Below are 21,295 nucleotides of genomic sequence, written 5' to 3' on the forward strand. Positions count from 1 at the left end.
GCTACTTTTTACCCCAAAATTCTGACTTATTCTTAAGAATTACAAGATATAATAAAATTTGCAATTTTGAGATAAAAAGTTGCAATTACCTTTATAGAAAAAATAAGATGTAAGATGTGAGATGCGAGATGTAAACAAGAATAAAAGTTTATATAAGAGTTCATTATTGCATATATTTACACTTGTCATTGTGGAAATAACCAAACATTTTATGGATTAATGCTGGGTTCTGCATCTGTTGTATTTCATTCATGCATTTAGCTTTTATCCAAAGCGAATTAAATTGCATTTTAAGATTTTTTTGTTTATCAGTTCATGCATTCCCTGAGAATCAAACCCATGATCTTGGCATTGCTACTGTAGCTCTAAGCTCTACTTACCTGACAGTGTGAAGCCAGACTGATGGAGGTTCCTTAGAGGGGCTTTGGTGGGTGAGGTACGGGTGGAGGCAGATGGTGTGCCGCCCCTCGACATGGGTGAAAATTCAGACACGGGGCCGTCATACATGCCTCTGGGGACCGCCTTCAGTATGGCCAGCTTTAGGAGAAACCCAAACACAGCGCTTCAGTTTAATACAGGATTGTGCAGCATAACATTTATAGAGAAAGACAGAGAAAGGGAAGTTTGGGTGTTTGCAACTACATTCCATGGATGCGTTTATCCTCATGAGGATTGTTTTTGGGAACTGTGTGCTCGCGTAAATTGTAAATTTCATGTTGTCTTGGAAACTGGTTCCAGATTTGGCTGACAGATTGTTGAGAAAGGCACTATCATCTCTTTTTGTACAATGTAAGCAAGATATTTTGGAGATTTGCTAGATTAAAATAAACAGTGGACAAAAATGGAAAAAACAAACTGATTCAACACAAAAATACACTAACAACTAAATTTGACTTTCCTAGAGGAAACTGCAGAAAACGATGGAGAAAAAAAGGAATAAAACTGGAATTTCAATACAGTGCTGCCTTGAATGCACTGTAAAAACAAATGAACTACTGTCACGCATGTGTCCAGGGTCATCAGGGTCTGCTGTACCTGTTTCCTGGCTTTGATGCGTTTGTAAGTGAAGTCCGGAAACGGGGAGCAGGGAATGAAACGTCCAGTGCCAGCGGTCGCGTGCAGGTTCCCGTCCTCCAGAACAATCTTGCCCTGGCAGATGACCAGCATGGGCGCACCTCTCAGCTCCATGCCCTCGAACACATTATACTCCGCTGCCTAGAACAACACAAGAACATGTCATGTATGTAACACATGTGAACCAAAAATGACCACTACAGTGCAATGCTTTTTTTTTTTTGGACCTGTACTATGGTTGTACCATGGCTGTTTTTTTATGATGTAATATTTATATTTTTATCCATTTTGTGCATATAATGAAGCCTACAGTGATTTATTTTTATAGCCTTCAATTTGCACATTGGCTTTTTATCCAATTAACTGAACTGCATTTGAATCACATAAATAAACTGCATTTATTTAAACAAAACTACAGTAAAATTGTGAAATATTATTACAATTAAAAATAGCTGTGTTCTATGTGAAATATATGTTAAAATGTAATTTATTCCTGTGATGCAACGCTGAATTTTCAGCATCATTACTCCAGACTTCAGTGTCACATGATCCTTCAGAAATCATTCTAATATGCTGATTTGCTGCTCAATTTCATGTTTTCATGGAAACCGCAATATCTTCTTTTTTCAGAATAGACTCTGATGCATAGAAGTTTCGAAAAACATCAAAATCATCCAACATGACATTGAGATGCTGTGCTTTCCAACATAAACTCTTGACACAAACAGTCGTTTTAAGTTTGAGCTTCTGCAAAGAGAAACGTCAACAACAGGAGATCATATGTAGGAGAGTGAGATACGGCTCTGGCCTCCTTCATTCACTCTCGTTCTCATTCTTCATCTCTTCGCCAAACAGCTGGATAGAGGAATGACAAAAACATCTTTCTCTATTTCCTCGTCTTTTTCTCACACTCACAGCCTCCTGTCTTTTGTCAGCCCTCTCTCTAACCAGCATATCACTTCTGTCTAGTTTACTACTCCCCTACTTTCCTCTTCTCTAGTAGATTTCGTAATTGTTGTGATGTCTGGCCATGATCCACAGTCTTTGCATTTTGCACTCGTCCATCCTTTGTGCGCAAGAACAGGAAATTACATCCACAAAACATCTGTCAAGAACGCTGGCAAACGCAAGGCTTTCTGGCAGGTGATGAAGTCATGTTTTAGGTGATTTCACAGAGCATGGGAACCAAGGATACGGAGTCACAGAATAAACAATCAATAAACACCAGCCATGTTATCCACAGTTGAAATCCATGGCAGCCAGTGCTGTTTGGATGTGTAATGGTCTCTAGAGAAGTGGCCGAAAAGGAAATGAAAATGTGATGTAATTTTGGCAGTGCCCGAGTTCTGCTGAATCTTTCCCCCAATGGTTTTCAAGCGATCCACATATTTAGCCCTCGTAGTATCTGCTCAGGAAATTCCAGTTCCCATCTCACCTGAATCTGAAATCTGTAGCTCTTCAATCAGTAGTTTAATGCTCTTATGCTGAGGTTTGGAAGAGGAAAAAAGAAAGAATGGAGTCCGAGCGTCTGCACACTTTCATGGCTTGGTGAAAGAGGTCATGACCTGTACTATGGTTGTACCATGGCTGTTTTTTTATGATGTAATATTTATATTTTTATCCATTTTGTGCATATAATGAAGCCTACAGTGATTTATTTTTATAGCCTTCAATTTGCACATTGGCTTTTTATCCAATTAACTGAACTGCATTTGAATCACATAAATAAACTGCATTTATTTAAACAAAACTACAGTAAAATTGTGAAATATTATTACAATTAAAAATAGCTGTGTTCTATGTGAAATATATGTTAAAATGTAATTTATTCCTGTGATGCAACGCTGAATTTTCAGCATCATTACTCCAGACTTCAGTGTCACATGATCCTTCAGAAATCATTCTAATATGCTGATTTGCTGCTCAATTTCATGTTTTCATGGAAACCGCAATATCTTCTTTTTTCAGAATAGACTCTCTGATACATAGACATTTCGAAAAACATCAAAATCATCCAACATGACATTGAGCTGCTGTGCTTTCCAACATAAACTCTTGACACAAACAGTCGTTTTAAGTTTGAGCTTCTGCAAAGAGAAACGTCAACAACAGGAGATCATATGTAGGAAAGTGAGATACGGCTCTGGCCTCCTTCATTCACTCTCGTTCTCATTCTTCATCTCTTCGCCAAACAGCTGGATAGAGGAATGACAAAAACATCTTTCTCTATTTCCTCGTCTTTTTCTCACACTCACAGCCTCCTGTCTTTTGTCAGCCCTCTCTCTAACCAGCATATCACTTCTGTCTAGTTTACTACTCCCCTACTTTCCTCTTCTCTAGTAGATTTCGTAATTGTTGTGATGTCTGGCCATGATCCACAGTCTTTGCATTTTGCACTCGTCCATCCTTTGTGCGCAAGAACAGGAAATGACATCCACAAAACATCTGTCAAGAACACTGGCAAACGCAAGGCTTTCTGGCAGGTGATGAAGTCATGTTTTAGGTGATTTCAGATGCATAGAAGTTTCGAAAAACATCAAAATCATCCAACATGACATTGAGATGCTGTGCTTTCCAACATAAACTCTTGACACAAACAGTCGTTTTAAGTTTGAGCTTCTGCAAAGAGAAACGTCAACAACAGGAGATCATATGTAGGAGAGTGAGATACGGCTCTGGCCTCCTTCATTCACTCTCGTTCTCATTCTTCATCTCTTCGCCAAACAGCTGGATAGAGGAATGACAAAAACATCTTTCTCTATTTCCTCGTCTTTTTCTCACACTCACAGCCTCCTGTCTTTTGTCAGCCCTCTCTCTAACCAGCATATCACTTCTGTCTAGTTTACTACTCCCCTACTTTCCTCTTCTCTAGTAGATTTCGTAATTGTTGTGATGTCTGGCCATGATCCACAGTCTTTGCATTTTGCACTCGTCCATCCTTTGTGCGCAAGAACAGGAAATTACATCCACAAAACATCTGTCAAGAACGCTGGCAAACGCAAGGCTTTCTGGCAGGTGATGAAGTCATGTTTTAGGTGATTTCACAGAGCATGGGAACCAAGGATACGGAGTCACAGAATAAACAATCAATAAACACCAGCCATGTTATCCACAGTTGAAATCCATGGCAGCCAGTGCTGTTTGGATGTGTAATGGTCTCTAGAGAAGTGGCCGAAAAGGAAATGAAAATGTGATGTAATTTTGGCAGTGCCCGAGTTCTGCTGAATCTTTCCCCCAATGGTTTTCAAGCGATCCACATATTTAGCCCTCGTAGTATCTGCTCAGGAAATTCCAGTTCCCATCTCACCTGAATCTGAAATCTGTAGCTCTTCAATCAGTAGTTTAATGCTCTTATGCTGAGGTTTGGAAGAGGAAAAAAGAAAGAATGGAGTCCGAGCGTCTGCACACTTTCATGGCTTGGTGAAAGAGGTCATAAACTGCTCACTGCAGGTTCTTCAGAACTTCTATTGGACTGTGACACAAAAATGGTCATTGTCCAAATTGTAGATTCATTGCAATGGTAACTAGATGAGTAAAGTTTGCTAACAAACTTTGATGTTGGCTTGACAAAGCCTTGTTTGAAAGTTTGAAGGCCAGCCAGTTCCGTTCCGTTCCCTCTCTATGTTTAGATGGTCCTCTGAAATTTGAGTATATAGTGCGTTTACTGGATTTATTTAAAGAGCACCTACAGAATGATGTGTTTTTGCAGTGATGGTCCGGGTGGCGTCTGTGTCCCAGATAACCAGATCACTGTCAGAGCCCACGGCTATCCGACCCTTGCGTGGATAAAGGTTGAGGATCTTGGCAGCATTGGTGCTTGTCACAGCGACAAACATGTTCTCATCCATTTTGCCAGTGACCTAAGCAAAGGAAAAAACAGACAGATGAGAATCAAACGCAGTGCTTGTTTTATTTTGGAGCTTTAATGGTACACTTATGAGAAGAAGGTAATGTAATCACTACTGAGCAGACTCAGGCTCCAAATGAATCACTACTGTGCAGACTCAGGCTCCAAATGAGTCACTACTGCGCAGACTCAGGCTTCAAATGAATCACTACTGTGCAGACTCAGGCTCCAAATGAGTCACTACTGCGCAGATTCAGGCTCCAAATGAATCACTACTGCACAGACTCAAGCTCCAAATGAATCACTACTGTGCAGACTCAGGCTCCAAATGAATCACTACTGCGCAGACTCTGGCTCCAAATGAATCACTAGTGCGCAGACTAGGGCTCCAAATGAATCACTAGTGTGCAGACTCGGGCTATGAATGAATCACTACTGCGCAGACTCGGGCTACGAATGATTCACTACTGCACAGACTCGGGCTATGAACAAGTCACTACTGCGCAGACTCAGGCTCCAAATGAATCACGGCTTCAAATGAATCTCTAGTGCGCAGACTCTGGCTCCAAATGAATCACTACTGCGCAGACTCAGGCTCCAAATGAATCACTACTGCGCAGACTCAGGCTCCAAATGAGTCACTACTGCACAGACTCAGGCTCCAAATGAATCACGGCTTCAAATTAATCAATAGTGCGCAGACTCTGGCTCCAAATGAATCACTACTGCGCAGACTAGGGCTCCAAATGAATCACTAGTGTGCAGCTTCTGACTTCAAATGAATCACTGCTGCACAGACTCTGGCTCCAAATGAATCACTACTGTGCAGACTCTTGCTCCAAATGATTCACTACTGTGCAGACTCAGGCTCCAAATGAATCCCTACTGTGAAGACTCAGGCTCCAAATGATTCACTACTGTGCAGATTAAGGCTCCAAATGATTCACTACTGTGCAGACTCAGGCTCCAAATGAATCACTACTGTGCAGATTAAGGCTCCAAATGATTCACTACTGTGCAGATTCAGGCTCCAAATGAATCACTACTGTGCAGACTCAGGCTCCAAATGATTCACTACTGTGCAGACTCTGGTTCCAAATGAATCACTAGTGCGCAGACTGCGCAGACACGGGCTCCAAATTAATCACTACTGTGCAGACTCTGACTCCAAATGACGTCATTGGCGCAAGATGACACCGGCCATTCTGGGATGTTTTGGCTCAACTTTTCTTTAGTGCAAGGAAGTGGACACACGTCGTCCATTTTTTTTACAGTCTATGGTTTGATCCAGAGATTCAGTATTTTTTTTAGAAGATGTGTAATAGCGCCCCCTACCGTATACCAGTGAAAATATGGAAAGCTGGAAAATTCTGTCAATGGCAGGGAAAGAGTTAATGTACTGAGTAAAAATTCAGGTATTTTATATTTTCTGGATCTGAGGATGTGAAGTAGAATCAACTTGTAATTGATGTGCAATCACAGATACATTTTCAACTAGATTTGATCCTTACAACAGCCTTGTCCCAGATGACAGACATCCTCTCCTCTGCTCCATTCACTCCTTCAGGAATCTGAGTGAAGTCATCTTTCCCTATGGCCTTCTGAGCCACAGAGAATGGACTGCGCAGACACGGGCTCCAAATTAATCACTACTGTGCAGACTCTGACTCCAAATGACGTCATTGGCGCAAGATGACACCGGCCATTCTGGGATGTTTTGGCTCAACTTTTCTTTAGTGCAAGGAAGTGGACACACGTCGTCCATTTTTTTTACAGTCTATGGTTTGATCCAGAGATTCAGTATTTTTTTAGAAGATGTGTAATAGCGCCCCCTACCGTATACCAGTGAAAATATGGAAAGCTGGAAAATTCTGTCAATGGCAGGGAAAGAGTTAATGTACTGAGTAAAAATTCAGGTATTTTATATTTTCTGGATCTGAGGATGTGAAGTAGAATCAACTTGTAATTGATGTGCAATCACAGATACATTTTCAACTAGATTTGATCCTTACAACAGCCTTGTCCCAGATGACAGACATCCTCTCCTCTGCTCCATTCACTCCTTCAGGAATCTGAGTGAAGTCATCTTTCCCTATGGCCTTCTGAGCCACAGAGAATGTGCAGTGAGCGCTGCCCACCACCGACAGATCACCACTGAAACACACAGACACATCACACTACTTCACTGACCGGAGTATCCATGTAACAGACAACACTTTGAAATTGATGGTATTTAGCCTAAAATGATAAATACTACAGCTATAAGATACAGTCTTAGATGATGTGTTGTGGTATCACACGAGCAAGAGTGTTTCTGTTCTGTATAACAGGGGCCTCATTTATAAAATGTTGCATAAAAACGGTCCTACATCGATCGTTTGACCATTTCTCAAATGTGCATATGTGTGATTCAGAGAATGAATGTATGCACGTTTTTTTGTGCCTCTCTTTCAGATGTGAAATTCATAAATTGCAAATAATCTTGAAGTTGTGCGCAGCTGAATAGTTTCAGATCTCTGCCTTGTAGACGCCCGCTAATTAATGTCATTAACATATAACAGAGCTCTAGTCAACGTCCAAACCCTTTACTTGAGAGTGGCGAGCGGCAAGAATTGCTTTGATTTCCAGATACCTGCAATACTCGGACACCGAAAAGTATGTTCGCCTGCTTAGACCCTGACTTGGCCCTAAGCACTTTTCCATGTCAAAGACTGTTTTTTATAAATATGAAAGTTGGTGTGGATTTTAGAGCACACACACTCTAAGATCAAATCTGTGTGTATGCACGTTTATGAGGCCCCAGCATATTTGAACAAATTGTTGAAACAAATTGTATTCAATGACTAATACATTTGTATATGCATTTTTTTTCAATGTATCCCAGCATCTCTGGCCATAAGCAGGGAAAATCCTTGGATGCATGGTGAGTCCATCAGTGAAATATTTTACAATAAACTTCAAATATCAACTATATTGTTTCTCATATTTTCAATCAATTACTTTTAGTCAATGGTTTTCTAGTCTATAAGTTTATCATGCAAATAAGTGAATTGTAAAAAATGAATACGTTTACAGCCTTAACTTTTACAGTTTTATTTACTTGCATTTGAAAAACCATAGTTAAATGTTGTCTAAAATTAAATCAGCTGGCTTCTGTACTCCTGATGCTTGACACTTCTCTAAAACTGTGCCACTTGTTAAGACAAAAACTTCTTTACATGGAATAGTCCTTTTATATGCGTTGCATCTGGTTAGGCCACTGTATGAATCTCCCAAACTGAGAGCACTGCATCTGAATGATTTACAGTAACTAAACAGCAAGAGCTATTATAATGATGGATTGTGGAACCTTTACAACAGACCAGCCAGTGCATATAAAATAAACATTTCACAGAGTGCAAATAATGTACAGACAGCTAATATATAATGAAATGACAAATTAATAATAATAATTTAATAACTGCATATTATAATTTATAATAATTAAACTGTTATTTACACACATGCCACACAGATGTATCCAACTGAAGGTCATTACTGTCGTGAACATACAAGTCAAAGATGAGCGTAGCTCTACAGAGGTTTATTTAACTCTGACGAGATGTGTAAACTTGTCGACATCTGTGAAAGCTCAAACGTTACGCTGCCAACACGCTCACACTGCTGTGATTTCTTATTTTATCAGACGTTTCATCATGTTCTGCACCTTGTTAGCTCAGCTCACTCTGAAACTCCTCCAGAACATTGTTTGTATTCACACGATTATATATGAAATGCGCTAAATATTACAAATTGATAAGTTAAATTTCAAAAACATAATAAGCGACTAATCAGCAGCTGCTTTCAAACTTGAGCATGTGAGCGCAATGGCCAATCAGAGGCTTTCAAGTCAGAAGTAAGTCGCAAATTGTTTCAATGTAACAAACAAAGTATAAACATGACGTAACCAAGATTCATAGAGCTGTACAGACAGATTGTTTTCATTATAATGGGAGTTTTCACTCAGTGAGTAAAATAAAGTGAGTGTCTTTGCTCGGTTTTTCATCATTTGAAGTCATTCTGCCAAGTGCACACTGCAAAGTTTCGGGAGGTGCAACTATATTAAAATGTGAGTTGAATCTGAAATTGTGATGTTTGACAAAAATGAACAGATGTGTCAAAACAGATCTGCGCATTAAGTCTTGCAAGTACTACAGACCTGCCACTAGTTCTGTTACCTGTGTTTCTGAACTGTGGAATTTCACTGGTATTGACTACTAAAATCAGAATAGATTATGTCCATTATTAAAAAAAATAAAAAGAAATTAGACATTGATATTGTTTAAAGGGCAAATGTTTTTTTTTAATGATTTTTAAAAATGCAATTAATTAATTAGTTTATTTTTTGATGAAATAGCCAGTTGATTGTGATATTGAGTACCTTTTTTCCTGGCCTGTGAGATGATGTCCGCAGCACTCTTGCTCATCACGCGGGTCACATACAGCGGACAGTTGGTTTGACTGGCAATCGTGACGGCTCGAAACACTGCTTCAGCCTCCAGCTACACACACACACACACACAAAACACAGATTTACACAGAGCTAAAATGCATTACAAATCTAGCTCCCCTCCCCATTTTCTTGGCTGACCGCAATAAAACCAGATAAAACCGGATCATGTCTGCAAAAGATCACTGATAGACTGATGCCAGTGTGGGGCGGGCCAGTTTTCAACATGAAATCAAACTGACGCAGTAGAATTAATGAGTGAGATATTTCACAGGGACTGCAGTGACGACACACCACTAACAAGCCACCACACAGGACAGCATCCAGCAGTTTTTGTGCTCACTGACCTCCTCTGGACGGCTGAGAACATGTCCCTCCGGTCCTGTGATGCCCATCTCCAGCATACGGGCCTGCTCCTGAACGACACACAGAGCAGACGAGATGAGTCTCTTTTCTGTCACTCTTAGTATTGTATTGTATATGTGACCCTGGACCACAAAACCAGTCATAAGGGTCAATTTTTGAATAAATTCTGAATAAATAAGCTTTCCATTGATGTACGGTTTGTTAGGATAGGACAATATTTGGCCGAGATACAACTATTTGAAAATCTGGAATCTGAGGGTGCAAAAAAATCTAAATATTGAGAAAATCATCTTTAAAGTTGTTCAAATGAAGTTCTTAGCAATGCATATTACTAATCAAACATTAAGTTTTGATACATTTACGGTAGGAAATTTACAAAATATCTTCATGGAACATGATCTTTACTTAATATCCTAATGATTTTTGGCATAAAAGAAAAATCTATAATTTTGACCCATACAATGTATTGTTGGCTATTGCTACAAATACCCCCAGCGACTCAACACTGCTTTTGTACTCCAGGCTCACATATATGGTGCATGAACAATACAAACACCTCTAAGGAACTGTTTATCATGAGGAACTGAGGAACATCAACATTTTTTCAAGAAGACAATGAAAAATATAATGCGACCACAGCTAGGTTTCAGAATTACATCGTTCTTTAGATGAGCTTAACTGTTATTTTACATTATTTTATGATTGAGTAACGTCTGGTTTCCAAACCAGCATGCATATCACTCGAGCTTAAGTGAACTGTTACAAAAGATGTCAAATCCAAAATTGGCAAAATTCATCCGTACTGTAAGTCCAAATGTTTGTCCTTTCATTATGAAGATAGCATAAAAAGGCTGCAAATGTGGAAATCGCATGTGTGGAGGTGTGGTAATCAAACAAGAAATGATAATGGCTTCGGTGAGACGGCGTTTCAGAAATGTCATATAATTAATGAAATTAATAAATGCATTTTTTTATACAATTGCATTTTTTGTTTTTGATACAATATTTTTGAAAAATGCCCAGCCCTATTCATAAGGTGCACATACCTCAGCAATTATTTCTCCATTTTCAGCGTGGACCTGTGCAATTCCTCCATGCTCTCCAAGGAAGGTGAAGATCTCATAAAGCTGTTTAAACATACACAGAAAAAGCATATTAGATATTAAATAGTGAGGTTTTAAGAGAGAAAATAGCTTTAAATGTTACAATAAGAAATGGTGGAAATCTAGTCTAATCTTGTTTTAAAAGAAACTTTCATAAAATTAGGTAATAGAAGAATAACATTTATATATTGGTACATGTAGTACTTTTATATGCACCAATATTTAAATACCATTTTTTTCATAAAATGCCATGAGGGGACATTTGTAAACACTTCTGTGTGAACAAAAAACCCAACATTACGTTACACCAACAAAAGTCATTTTTAAGGGATGAAAGAATGTGTATATCCACAACACTATTCTGTTTTCACAATAAATAAAAGTGTATAATTTCTTTATAATAACTTCTTGAGGTTACCTCACTGTTGCTCATTTGATAGAGGTCTTTAAAAGCCATATAGACCTGGAAAGAGTTCACTCCTATAAGGACAGAAAGAATAAATCAGAAAACATAAACTCTGCCAGCACTCACAACCAATTTTTGTTTCCATAATGTTATGCATTTCTTATTCTCAAACTAGAAAGCAAAAAAAAAAATGGGTGTGGATTTTATCAATTGAGTGAATGGTGAAAATACCATTTGTTGGTTAAGCCGTAATAAAGCAGGTTGTTTCTAAGCATCATTTTTAAAAATAGCTCAAATGACCAAAAATAACTTCAATCAACTTCAGTCTCTGGGATATCATACTGCTTATATTTATAACTTCAGAGGGCTTTTTTTAATATGCTGAACCATTTTTTTTAACAATACCGAAATCAAAACTCAGTGTTTTGAGGAAGAAATAAATTCTTTTAAGTGTAAATATACCTAATATAATCATGACTTAGAAATCAAAACTCAGTGTTTTTGAGACACAAATAAACAAACCCTTGCATTTCTGTGTATGATTCTTTGTAAATATATACTGAATATACATACAAGGCAAGTCACCTTTATTTCAATAACGCTTTATAAAACACAGATCGTTTCAAAGCAGTAACTAATTCAAATTCTGCTGTAAAAAAGCTCAATACAGCTCAAGCCAGTTCAGTGTTGACTCAGTTCAGTTCAATAGCTGTTGCTCATCAGTTGTGTATGAACACTGTATATACAGTGCATTTCTGTACACGCATGTATATGTGAGTGCTGTGACAAACTCCAATGCACACTGAACGAACAAAAAACACAAGATAGAAGTGTTTTACATTTGTCATATCTGTGTGTAGTTTGATGTGTATATGGTTAATCATTTGAGTTTAGAGTTACTGTGCAAAAACACCATTTTTATAAGACTTAAAATTGTTTTGAAGGAAGTGTTTGCTGGCTTTGCAAGACATGCGTAATATTTTGCATGTTGTGTCCATGTTTTGTGGTTTTGTGTGTAGAGTTTAGAGAAAAGGAGCCATATTTCAGCAAAGGACCTCCCACCTTTCTCCTTAATGAGACTCAGGACCTCTTGTTTGACGCTGTCGTTCCAGTGGGTGATGTCCGCATGCAGAGAGTAATCGCAGCACACTTTCTCATCCGCCCATTCACGCCAGCGCTCGAACGCCTCCACCAGACTAGAGCCCGGCTCCGGGATCACATGATCCACTGCAGGAGACACACACGACAGACCGAGGGGTTACTCTCTTACTCAGACAACACAGCTCGTATTTGAGTTAAACCACTTACTAAAATGTGCGCTATTGGAGTTCTAAAGTAGTCTGAATCTGCTGGGAGGGCTACTTTTGTAGGAGCAAGAAATTCTGGTCATGTATACCAACTAGGGACGTAACTATTCACTCAACTCACGATGTGATTCAATTCACGATACGATTTTCTCACAATTTGTTTTAACAAAATGAGACATGAAAAGGTGTCCTTTTATTATTTCTCTGATAAAATGCTGCACATTTCTTTGTGAAACTGAAATACGTCACATAGCAACACTAAATTGGAATTTTAAAATCAAATAAATAATACAAATAAAAGAAATCCCTTCATATTAATAAACTAAGGCTTTGCCGGTGCTCTTTCCATTTAAAATCAGAGCCAACCACTGCATTTTAATCACGATCCAAACAAAGAAGCTGCATACATGCAACACGAGCAGTTTTTAATTGAAATGAAATAGTCAAATTTACAAGACTTCAGCCTTGTGAAATTATGCTACATAAAACATATTTGAACGAAATAAAGCAGAAGCTCTGAATGAGACGCAAATTCACTCTCTGACAGCAGGTGGCGCTTGTGGAACAGCAGTGACCAGCGTTTCCTTGGTTACCGCTGTAAACAATACTTTAATACGCAATATTAAATTTAATATTAACATTTTTTGATGATCGAGTCAATGGAACTTGATTTTATTTTACATTTATTCAATTTTTTGTTTGTTTTATTTTTTAATTCATTGCTTTAAATATATTTGCAATCATAAATTCAGCATATTTTCTGGGGTGGGAGAAAATTATTGATTCGTTAATGCACCACAATGCTCTCTCAAATGATTCTGAAAACTTTTTTGCTTTTTTTTTTTTTTTTAATCCCTCACTGTCCTTGTCTAAAAAACGTTTATTTTTTTTTGTCTAGAAACGTTGATTTCCAAAGTTGGTCAACGCATTTATTAATATGAAAAACAAATGTATATAATGAATCATTTTAGAATCAGAATCAGACTGAATTACTACAGCATATATTTCCGGCCCATTAGTGCAGGAACATCTGATCAGTTGCTAGCTTCTTCTCAGCATTGTTTCTCTTATCTAAAGTAAACCAATCTAAGCCACGCTCTACAGAGATTCAGCGAGGAGCCTCTCAGTATTTTCACTGCTTCTTCATTGTCTCCATATTATCTCCATGTCTGATCTACCACACACTTCCTCTGGGAACAAAGGGATATATACAGCTGTTTTTAACTCTAAAATGAATCAGTGCTAACACAGCGTTTACTGCACAACAAGCCACTCTTTTATACCAGCTGTTGACACTTCTTCTTCATGCTCTGTACCCTGCGGAGGTCAGAAAGGGCTGCTGTCTTTCCACACAACTCAAATTTTACCGTGCGCCGCATAAAGGAGCTTTGTGTGGTCGCCGGAAGCCTAATATTGTTGTCAATGTTTATCCCTTTTCATTAACACACACACACACACACACTTTCTCCTGTCTGGGAATCATAGCACTTCATTGCAAAAAGTGTTAACCTGCATCTGTTATGCTAAGGAGACATTTCGACCTGATTTAATCTGTATAAAGTCGTTTTTAGTAGACGTTTAGGTTCATTCAGCAATATTAAATCATATTGTTGCCAGTTAATTCATATATTACAGGGTTCTACAGCTTTTTATGGTTTCTCATGGTTTATGTAAAAATCTGAGCTGATGAAGACTAGTTTATTAACTTTATATGCATTAGATATGGAAAACATCCACATTTCACATCATTATTATTGGGTGCTTTAATATTAGAACTGTGTATACGTTCGTCATTGCATGATTACATAAACAACTAGTTCATTGAAACAAACAAACCAGTTCACAGAAAATAATCATATTTCCCCGTTTGCCTGAGGCTCTGGATTACAGGTAATCATGTTGTAAATAATGTTCAGTTTCTTGCACAGACTGATCGTTTCGCTTCGTAAGACCTCAATATATCATCAGGAGCCATGGGGATTCATTTTGTGCTGCCTATGCCAGCAGATAAATTTGGCAATCGACCACAGATCTCACCGATCATGGTGGTTCCTCCAGCAAGAGCAGCCTTGGTGCCCTGGGAGAAATCATCCACAGTGCTCGTCCCCCTGAAGGGCATCTGTAGGTGGGTGTGGATGTCAATTCCTCCAGGAATCACCATCTTCCCATCGGCCTCAACGGTCTTCACCCCTCCTGGGACTATCAGGTTGTCTCCAATTTGCCTGAAAATTGACAGCAGATGGTATTCAGAAAGACAATTTTTAATTACACTATGATATAAATGTTAATGGATCGATGAGGAAATAGCCATTTTTGTTTATGATTGTTTTTCTTATTTCCATTTAAAAATGTCAATGTGGTATAACTGTTCTTAGATCATAAGGAAGAAATGGTTGAATTTTTTTTTTTTAAAGTGAAAACTATCATTATGAGAATAATATTTAAAATATTATCAGTAACTGAACATCTTTGGTCTGTAGACGCCTGTAGACCCTCCTGTTGATGAGTAATGGCCAGAATATTAAAAATATCAATAATTTGACCTTTTTATTACATGGAGATATTGGATAAGACTGTCAAATGGTGTAATCGCAAGAAAACCTATGCTACACACACACACACACACACACACACACACATGTTTTGTGATCCTGGGTCACATATATACATATATATTCATAACTAGAATTTTGTACAGTTAACATTAGTTTTTTAATAAAGTATTCAAAATTTTACAATTATATATGTACAAATGCTTGTTCTATTGTTTTCAAAAGATTTTCAATGTAACACTTACACTCTCATATGTTTGCGTTATGGCATTTTGATTACACATTACAAGGTTTTTGTTTTTGTTTAGTTTTTTAATGAAATACGCATAACATTTTATGGAAATATACAAAATTTTGGAAATATAAATATTAGCCGGATTTGTTCTAAGCAGGAGTAAGCCGTTCTCAAGAAATATGAATGGAAATATGATCAGTTGCCTTAGGTGAAGCGGTTGTTGAAAATCTGATGTGAGTTTAATCAACAATGTTGATACATATGGGTTTGGCTTTCATTTCAAGAACCTGGATTTAGATCAGTGTGGCTGTACTGTATATGAACTCAGCTTACTTGATGACTCCATCCTCCATATAGATGTCTGCATAGAAGGACTGGTCATCGTTCACAATCCGACCGCCCTTAATCAGGAGCCTCTCACTCTGAGAAAACATAAAAGTGAGAATGCGGATACTTAATTGGACTGCAAAACAAATGACCATTTTCACACTTTATAATTTATATTTAGATTGCAAAATGGTAAATCATATTAATTGAAATTGCATGAGCTGTCAACGTCAACTCAGTGACAAGCTCTACACAGATTGCTTTTCTAGAACTATTTGCTTCAGAAACAAATTTTGGAGAATTTATGGAATTTTTGGAGCCTTAAATTCGTTCGATTTAAGGCTCCAACAACTGGTGAAGCATAAAATTAATAGCTAAATAATCAACAGCAGATCTTATTATCCATTACACAGAAGAACCTCGGTCAGTGAAGTGCCAGTGGACATAGTAATGTAATAAACATCAAATGTAACACAAAGAACATGGAGAATCAAAAACACGTTGCATAAAAATCAATATAGCAGGAAACCATGAGTGCAACTTTGAAACATAAATGATTGATATATATATTATAATAAAACTTCAGTTTTGAACTGTTCAGAACTGAAGCAAGAACACATTATTAATGCCTTCACTGTTGCTGTTACAGATTATTATGAATATATCCTACATTAATGCGGTCTTGCATTGTATTATGCAAGGCTGAACTGTATTATTTCTGCGATTGGAAGAGCATTTTGTGACAGATTCATTATAGCACTCATCATTTCCACAAAAGGCTGACGTTTAAATCAGTATATAATACAAATCTCATTAAATGCTAAAACTCGTTGGTTGTGTTGTTGTTAAATTAATATTTTGTATAATTTTGGATGAATTTCCCCAACCACTTGCATGTAAACTCTCCTTGGTTCTGTACAAATCATATAAGCTAAATGGCATGAGCCAGGTGTCATGTGTGATTTCTACCACCAGGCGGCGCCAACTTCAGGGTTAGAAAGCCCGAATCATTTAATCGAATCGGTTCGCTCGAACAGTTCTTGTCACTGAACCGGTTCAAAATTTGATTCATTGTTGTTGTTTTTTACGACGAGTACCCAAATGTCATGTTTTAATAAACGTTTATTATATTCTATTTTTAAGTAATCAGAATTTATTTGCACCATCTCTTATACTGATATAGTAGCTAGAGTAGAAGCTAATAACAAAAGCTCATTATCATGGCTACTGCAAAGTTAACAAAGAATTAATTTAGCAATAATTGCATTTTTCTTACACATAACAGTAATAGGCTAGTAATAATAATAATAAGTGGCCCTACTTTCTTCACCCGGTTAACACTAAACTCAACCTTTATTACTTTGAGAACGACGAATCGGTTTCATTTCAAAGAACCGACTCCAAAGAATCATTTGTTAATGAATCGGAAAGCTTGCAAACGCTGGAGTCAGACAGACAGCTACATACATACTTAAATAGTTTAGTTTTCATGTTTTCACTCACCTATGGAAACAGAGGCACTGATTGTCAAATGATTCCTGACAATTAAGATAAATGAAGATAATAAACGCTTTTTAAAATGAGCAAGACAATTTTTCATGTAAATAATACACTTTAAAAGAATATGTACAGTGTGAATTACAAGTAATGTTTTCGGGACACTTAAATCAATGCTATTTGGAATTAAATGAAAAGGTGTTACACTTAACATTTATATTAAGTGCAGTTAGTTGGATTTAAGAAACCTTTCTGACGTACATCTAGGCAATTTCATAATTTCAAAACGCTAAAATGAATTATGGTTGAAGTTTACTGTCAAATGTACTGACAAGCAATTCTGGCTAATTAAAATTTACTTTATTGTGATTTATTGTGTGCTATGTGTTTAAATATATTTCTAATTAAATATTTGTAACAAAACAATGAAGTATATCTTTCAAAACACAACAAAAGATTATGAAACAATCATTTAAAATGTCATTTAAAGTAAAACTTTTATTTTGACAGTATTACAAAGTGCACTATTTAAGTGTTTAAAAGTGTGTTAAGAAACACTCATTTCATTAATATTATTATGTTATCTGCATGTACCGTTTTTTAAAATATACTTTTAAGGTTTGAAGTGAACTACAAGTGCACATTCAATGCAATTAAACGCACTTCTTTTTCACAAAGGAAGCTTTTAAAATACGTTTTAGACAATCCTATAAACTCTCTACAAAGGCTAGTTCCCTGCTTCGCTGTCTTTAAGACTGAATGTTGTTTCAGTGTCTGGAATGTGTTCACAGAGCAGATGCAGAGAGAGAATGCTGTCTAGTTTATCTGTAGGGAAGGTGCATGTTTACCAGCGGGCAAAGACTTTCATAATCAAGGCCTAGACAGAGAGTGCCACAGTGATGATGAGCAAAAGAGGAGTGTGGACCGGAGAACAGCTGCTGAGCTGCACCCTGCCATGTGTCTCTTTGTCTGAGCAGAGCCCACCCCTCTCTACACACACACATACACACACACATACACACACACACACACACACACACACAACAAACATATACACACAGACATACACACACACACCACACATACACACACACACATACATACACACACACCACACATACACACACACACACGCACACACATACACACACACAAACAAATGTGCGCGTGCGCGCACACACACACACACAAAGTATTTCACAATATAAGTGAGGACATTTGGTCCTCACAAGTACAGTCAAAACAAGCACACATACACACATACACACACACACACACACACACACACAAACATATACACACACACACATACACACACACGCACACACATACACACAAACAAACAAATGTGCGCGTGCGCACACACACACACACACACACACACACAAACACAAAGTATTTCACAATATAAGTGAGGACATTTGGTCCTCACAAGTACAGTCAAAACAAGCACACATACACACGCACACACATACACATACACACACACACACACACACACACACACAAAAACAAAGATTTCTATTGCATTTCTCTCATTCCAGATCAGCTACATGACTTCTCACATCAGACGAAGTTTATTACGTGGATCAGTAATTTATATCCACACTATGTTAAGCATAATTACTCCCTTCTGATAAAGCAATAATAATATGTTAATATCACAGGTTTGTTTTGACAATCACCAGGGGCCAGTTGTTCAGAAAGCTTCATGTGGATCAGAATGATCTGGATTTGGAAATGTATGAAGTGTTTCGGTAGTTTTAGAGCAATTTGAATCTGCTGTGCCAAGACAAAAGTGGCTTAGGAGAGTTTTAGAAAAGTGACTTAAGTATTGAGAAATGTGTCTGTCAGCAGTAATATAAAGAACTTGAAAGCCTTCATAAGTCCAGATCTGTGTAGCGCAGAGGAATTACATTTCTTTAGGGATGCTTGGGTTGAGAATTTCAACTTTCATTTGACCTAACGTGACCTCTGCAACTGCATTAAACTCCTTATTGATTTATCACTGACTGACTTAACTGTATAAAATGTGTAATGACACAGTACAGTATCTGCACATTATACATCTAGATCAGCCAATGCACTGATAAAAGGGTACTAGTTAACATTTCTTAATTATTGGATAAGCTTGCTGTTGAGTCAGCAATAATTCCTCTCCACTAGATGGCGATGCTTGATTAAGACTCTCAGTCTGTGCCATCAATTTCAGAACAAGTACTGTATATATGAAGACTTTCCATGCATATAACTTAAATATTATATGAAACACCACATATATTGAAGATCGTATATTTACATTGGAAAGAAATGCAAACTTGCATACTAAATTAGTGAAATTATTATGCACTGCAGATGTAGGAATATAAACTAATATTTAAGCACACATAATTAGGCATTAAAAATGAATGATTAATTGTTGGGGCACAATATTATTAGATAAGGTCTGTTTTTATGCCACATATATATATTTTAAACATCCGTCTGGAGTATTAACCCTCTTTATAAATAAATAAACATACAAAATGACTGAGTAGAGACACTTTGTAAACGGTAACAAATGTATTCCAGTCAGCATGAATTTGATTATACGAGCAAATTAATTAGTATATTTTGGTTCTCTCGAACTGCTTACACCAGGAAGAGTTTCTTCTGCTGGTTAGCTGGATTCAGCCACATTTCTATAAAATCAAGTCCACACAATAAGAGACTCCAGCATATCACCTGACAGTATCTTCACCAAGGACACTCTCAAACTTTCTTCTTTTGCAATAAATGAGATGTGCAACCACTAGAAAATAATCTCATATTTTAAAATAACCTGTAGGCTATTTTGTAATAAATTAGGATATTACTTTTTTTTTTTTTATCACAATGTGGGACACTACCGTTCAAAAGTTTGGGGTCAGTACTTTTTTTTTTTTAAAGAAATTAATACTTTTATTCAGCCTAGGATGTGTAAAATTGATCAAAAGTGACAGTAAAGACTTATATTGTTACAAAAGGTTTCTATTTGGAATAAACATTGTTCTTTTTAACTGTTTATTCATCAAAGAATCCTGAAAAAAGAATCACAGGTTCTAAAACAAATATTAAGCAGCACACCAGTTTCCAACATTGATAATAAAGCAGCATATTATACTGATTTCTGAAGATCATGTGACACTGAAGACTGGAGGAATGATGCTGAAAATACAGCTGCGCATCACAGAAATACATTACAGTTTAAAGTATATTGAAATAAAACATTTTAAATTGTAATAATATTTCACAATAATACTGTTTTTCTGTATTTTTGATCAAATAAATGCAGTCTTGATGAGTATAAGAGACTTTTTTAAAAAGTAATAAAAATTTATTCCAAATCTGATTCCAAACTTTTGAACGGCAGTGTATACAATTTAATACATTTATGAATCCATATTTGAATAACCCTGGTTTGAGTAATAAAAACACAGAATATAACCTAAAAATATAAATATAAAAAATGTATACAAAAATTAATTTAACAGGATATCGGAACTAAATGTTGGTTTTTGTATAATTAAAATAAGTTTCATAAAAAAATTATTATGTATGGGCAGAATATCAATTTAAACATTCTATTATGTCAAGTAAGGTTTCTATGTTTGGACACAATTAACACAGGATGACATAACCATTTGCTTTATTGCTTAAAGGATGTCAATTTTGTGAATGAAGAACATCTCTCTTTAACCAAGAACAAAACTAGCTTAAACTGAGATAAAAGTACAATAGCAAGCCTCACAGGAAACGTGTAAGCCTCAGTTACAGATTTTCAGTAAATATGATTGTTGCAAACAAAAACCTACAACAATGTAACATGATACAGAGCGTTACAGAAGAAAATTAGCATACTTTATTTTTTATTACGTACAGAATCTAGGCTATATTGGTTTTAGACAGACAGACAGACAGATAGATAGATGATGGATGGATAGACAGATAGACAGATAGATAGATAGATAGATAGATAGATAGATAGATAGATAGATAGATAGATAGATAGATAGATGACGGACGGACGGACGGACGGACGGACAGACAGACAGACAGACAGATAGATAGATA

At 36.9% G+C, this 21,295-nt stretch overlaps 1 protein-coding gene across 1 annotated transcript in view; it reads right to left on the minus strand.

The window, feature by feature from the left end:
- The window catches only part of LOC107562900 (dihydropyrimidinase-related protein 3-like), a 29,577-nt gene that overhangs the window by 6,413 nt on the left and 1,869 nt on the right, over nucleotides 1–21,295 (minus strand). Inside the window, exons 2-13 of the mRNA XM_016247654.1 lie at nucleotides 15,713–15,801; nucleotides 14,630–14,814; nucleotides 12,348–12,512; nucleotides 11,298–11,359; nucleotides 10,823–10,903; nucleotides 9,758–9,826; nucleotides 9,342–9,462; nucleotides 7,511–7,553; nucleotides 6,934–7,075; nucleotides 4,764–4,934; nucleotides 1,036–1,215; nucleotides 381–537 (exon numbers count right to left, since the gene is read on the minus strand). Coding sequence (XP_016103140.1) covers nucleotides 381–537; nucleotides 1,036–1,215; nucleotides 4,764–4,934; nucleotides 6,934–7,075; nucleotides 7,511–7,553; nucleotides 9,342–9,462; nucleotides 9,758–9,826; nucleotides 10,823–10,903; nucleotides 11,298–11,359; nucleotides 12,348–12,512; nucleotides 14,630–14,814; nucleotides 15,713–15,801 — 1,465 coding nt within the window. The remainder of the gene's footprint in view (nucleotides 1–380; nucleotides 538–1,035; nucleotides 1,216–4,763; nucleotides 4,935–6,933; nucleotides 7,076–7,510; nucleotides 7,554–9,341; nucleotides 9,463–9,757; nucleotides 9,827–10,822; nucleotides 10,904–11,297; nucleotides 11,360–12,347; nucleotides 12,513–14,629; nucleotides 14,815–15,712; nucleotides 15,802–21,295) is intronic.

The sequence above is a fragment of the Sinocyclocheilus grahami genome, unplaced genomic scaffold (genome assembly GCF_001515645.1).
Source record: "Sinocyclocheilus grahami isolate Dianchi unplaced genomic scaffold, SAMN03320097.WGS_v1.1 scaffold847.1, whole genome shotgun sequence".
In the NCBI taxonomy this organism is placed as follows: domain Eukaryota; kingdom Metazoa; phylum Chordata; class Actinopteri; order Cypriniformes; family Cyprinidae; genus Sinocyclocheilus; species Sinocyclocheilus grahami.